Genomic DNA, 3,722 nt, shown 5'->3' on the forward strand with positions numbered 1-3,722 from the left:
GTATTTTTAAACCTGGACTCAGAGGCTGGGGCCTGTGGCCCTCTAGCCCACCTCGGTCCTGGCTGTGACTCATTCACCCAGAGCTCCTCACACGCGGCCGAGGAATCGGCTCCCGGGGTCGCTGAGAACAGCTGGAACGTGGGGGGCGCTCAGTTGGGGTGGAGGCAAGGCCGCAGGAGGGATTCTCCCAGCAGCCCTGGGGCCGGCCCTGGCCTCAGATGCCTCCCTCTGCTCCACCCCCCGCTTCTCCGGTTGCGTCTCCCCTCGGGGACAGGGTCTGCTGAGCGCGGTGTCTTGCGATCGGGGCCCCAGTGGGGTGACACCTGGGTGTGGAGGTGCTTTCCTTTTTCTCATGCAGCCTTTTAAGACCTTCCTGGCAGGGAGGATCGGAGTCCCCCTCGCTGTGTTTGCTGCCCAGGGACACACAGTTCCAACAAAGCGAAGTCCACTGAGGCGAGGCGCGTGGTCTCGTCCCTCCTGGCCGGGGTGGACCCCCGAGGCTTCTCCAGGGCACTGGGTGGGCAGGGGTGCCCAGGAGGTGCTGTCTGCCCTCCCCCAGGTCCCCTCTGGGCCCCCTTTCTGCCAGCTCTGCCTACTGTCCAGCCTGACCCCGCAAAGGCAAGTGAGGAGTGATCTAAGTGGGGTCTCCTTGGACCCCCTAAACTGAGCTCACGTCAGGGTGAGGCTGGGAAGCAGCAAGTAAGGGGCCCCAGGCACTCCTGGTGGGGTCCTGGGCCTGCGGTGCCCTACATCCACCCCCAGGACACTCGGGCACCAGGGTCTGGCGGCTGCAGCGGCCCCTCCTCCCCAGCCAGGCCTTTGGGGCATTGAAGACGGCGGTCCTCCTCCTGCACCGGGAATCCCTGCCCAGCACCAACAGGCCTCTGTGCTCGGGACCTACTGTAAATGGGGTGGGCACGGGAGGGTCAGGCTTTCTGGGGGCTCTCCTCGGTGTTAGCAGCTTCCGGGCGAGAGACTGCGGCACTGCTAAATACTCTGGGTGACGAGAGTGAGTAGCAAGTAAGTGAAGTTGCTCAGTCGTGTCGGACTCTGCGACCCCATGGACTGTAGCCTACCAGGCTCCTCTGTTCATGGGATTTTCCAGGCAATAGTACTGGAGTGGATTGCCATTTCCTTCTCCAGAGGATCTTCCCGGGTCTCCCACATTGTAGACAAGACGCTTTACCGTCTGAGCCACCAAAAGCTGTATTTGTTGGCTTAGAGGAAAGCATTCAAAATGGGCCCCCATTTTCAGTCAAACACAGCTCTGGACAGCGCTCAGCCCCCCAAGGGACCCCAGAGGGCACGTCCCGGAGCCAGGTGGGTGGCAGCTCTGGCTCTGCGGTCCGTCCGCTGTCTGGGGTTGGGGGGACAAGGCTAGATAGGGGGTGCTGTGGGGCCTCAGGCTGTCCCTCTGGAGTCGAGCTCGCTTCCCACCAGGACGAGCAGGTCTTTATTGCAGGGCTGGTGCCATGCCCGGCCAGTCACCCAGCCACCGGGAGCTCTCGAGGCTCCGGACGCACCAGGAACCCATTGCACAGGAGGCTGCGCCTGGCACCCCAGGACCGTGGGGACGGAGAGCCCGGAGGCCGCGGGCTCCCTGCGGAGGGACCATGGCTGGGCCCCGGAGGTGCGCGTCACGGGTCTGGGGCAGGCCAGCCGGGCTGCCAGAGTCATGCGGGCTCCCGGGTGTCCCCCAAAGCCAGAGATGAGACGAGAGGCCGGAGCCAAGTCATGCTTAGTGTTTTATTTCATAAAACAAGCCCCGCCTCGGCCCTCAGAACCACGGCCCTGGGTCCCTCCCAGCTCCACCTCCCAACCGTCCGGCTTTTTTCCACGTCCTGCAGCTTTCAGCCTCGCACCAGCGACGTTGCCTTGACAAGTCCGTACACTTTAAACAGTGAACCTTCCGTAGGCTTTCATAATGAATAACGTTAAGTATCAATCACTGTCACACAAGGGGACTGGAAGGCAGCTCACTCAGTGCAGAGCACGGCCACGCCGCGCTCGTAGAAGCTCCGCGGGTCCTCCTTGGTGGCGATCTCGAAGTCGACCGTGAAGATGAGGTCGGCGCGGGTGAAGTTCAGGTAGACAGGCAGGGTCACCTGGGAGAAGGCGGGGCGCTGGCTGTGCGAGGGGAGGCAGCCCCGGGGGCGGGGCCCACCCGAGAAGGGAGCGGTGCGAGTCCCCTGGGGGGCCACGGCGGGGACACAGCCCTAGTGCCCAGGGGGCGACCACGGAGTCACCTGATCACGGAGGAGGGAAGGGGTGCTCACCACGTTCGCCTTCTTCTCTGCGTTTGTCTGCTTGACCCAGCGCAGCTGCGTCAGGGGGAGGACGGTGGAGATGGCGTTGGAGAGCGACAGCTTGTTGTTGCCACACGTGGCCCCTTGGAGCTTCAGGCCTGTGGGGGTGGGGCGGTCAGGACCCCAGGGGGCTCTGTTGCGTGGGCACAGCCTGGGGGCACTAACCAGGCATGGCCACGCGGGCACCGCTAGCAGGCAGCCCGTGAGGGGCGGTGGCTGAGCCGCAGGCTGGGGACGGGGCAGGGGGGCCTGAGGGAAGCTGGGCGGGAGCACCCCCGCTCACCGGTGACCCCGAAGCTGCAGGCGTCCAGTGTGGCACCCTGGGAGGTGGTGACGTTCACCTCCAGGCAGAGCTCCTCCAGGGACCAGCTGTTGGCCTGGGCCACGTACTGCCGGGTGGCGGTGATGTAGGCCTCGGGCACGAACAGGCCGCCCAGGCACACGTGGATGTTCTGGAGGAGAGAGCTGCGGGTGAGGGCCGGCCTCCCCCTGAGGGCCCCCGCCCAGGCCCGCAGCGGCCTTGGAGAGCCGCCCGCACCTTCAGCTCCTTGGCGCCCCCGGAGGCGGCGGCCTGCGAGATGCTCTGCAGCTGCTTGACCCGCTCGCTGAAGTCAGAGACCCACTGGATGACGGTCATGCCGGCGGGCACCGTGTAGTGTGACCAGCTCCGGGGCAGGATCCCTGCAGGGAGGGCCCGCCCGCGTCAGTGCCCACAGCCCCTCTGCCGAGCGCTGGCGGGCCCCCCGTGTGGGCTCCACAGCCTCCCTTGGCCGGTGCACCCCCACACCTGCTCCACACCCAGTGTGCGTGACCCCCGGGGGAGTGAGGGGGGAGCACGACCGCCCCGAGGAACCACAGCTGCAGACACCCCCTCTCGGGCGGTGCGGCCAGGTGAGACACCTGGGGCCTCGCCCTGCCCTCCCTCGGTCCTAGAACCACGGAAGGCGAGGCAAGGTCCTGGCAGATGCTCAGTGAGGCAGCAGGAGCCAGGTCCTGGGAGTGTGGGCCCGGCGGGGGGTCGGGGTGGGTGCCGAGCTGCCCTCCTGAGCTCCCGGGAGCCCCCAGCTGCCCACCTTTCACCAGCTCGTTGATGAGCGTGCGGAGGTAGTTGGTCTGCTTCTTCCTGCCCTCGCACACCTGCACCACGTCGGCAAGGTCCTGGCGCACGTCCTGGAGCAACTTGGCACCCATTTTCACTTCTCTCTCAAAGAATCGGAACAGAGGATCCTACGGTCGTAGGGAGAGACAGAAGGCTGGGGTGGAGCAGGGAGGGGGATCGGAGAAGAGGAAGGAAACCGGCAGTAACTCGGCCTCGGGAGCCCTGGGTTTGCAGCACTGCCGGAACTCGACCTTGAACTAGACTCGGTGTGAAGCTGTGGGCGCCTGACCACAGCAGCTCCGGACCACCCTGTGAAG

The 3,722-nt window shown here is 65.6% G+C and overlaps 1 protein-coding gene across 1 annotated transcript in view; it reads right to left on the minus strand.

Annotated features, from left to right (window-relative positions):
• Positions 1-1,727: 1,727 nt before the first annotated feature.
• Positions 1,728-3,722, minus strand: part of DYNC1H1 (dynein, cytoplasmic 1, heavy chain 1) — a 62,185-nt gene continuing 60,190 nt past the window's right edge. Inside the window, exons 77-81 of the mRNA XM_010851418.1 lie at positions 3,380-3,535; positions 2,845-2,987; positions 2,590-2,758; positions 2,277-2,404; positions 1,728-2,105 (exon numbers count right to left, since the gene is read on the minus strand). Coding sequence (XP_010849720.1) covers positions 1,977-2,105; positions 2,277-2,404; positions 2,590-2,758; positions 2,845-2,987; positions 3,380-3,535 — 725 coding nt within the window. The 3' untranslated portion in view covers positions 1,728-1,976. The remainder of the gene's footprint in view (positions 2,106-2,276; positions 2,405-2,589; positions 2,759-2,844; positions 2,988-3,379; positions 3,536-3,722) is intronic.

The sequence above is a fragment of the Bison bison genome, unplaced genomic scaffold, assembly GCF_000754665.1.
Source record: "Bison bison bison isolate TAMUID 2011002044 unplaced genomic scaffold, Bison_UMD1.0 scf7180017864302, whole genome shotgun sequence".
Taxonomy (NCBI): domain Eukaryota; kingdom Metazoa; phylum Chordata; class Mammalia; order Artiodactyla; family Bovidae; genus Bison; species Bison bison.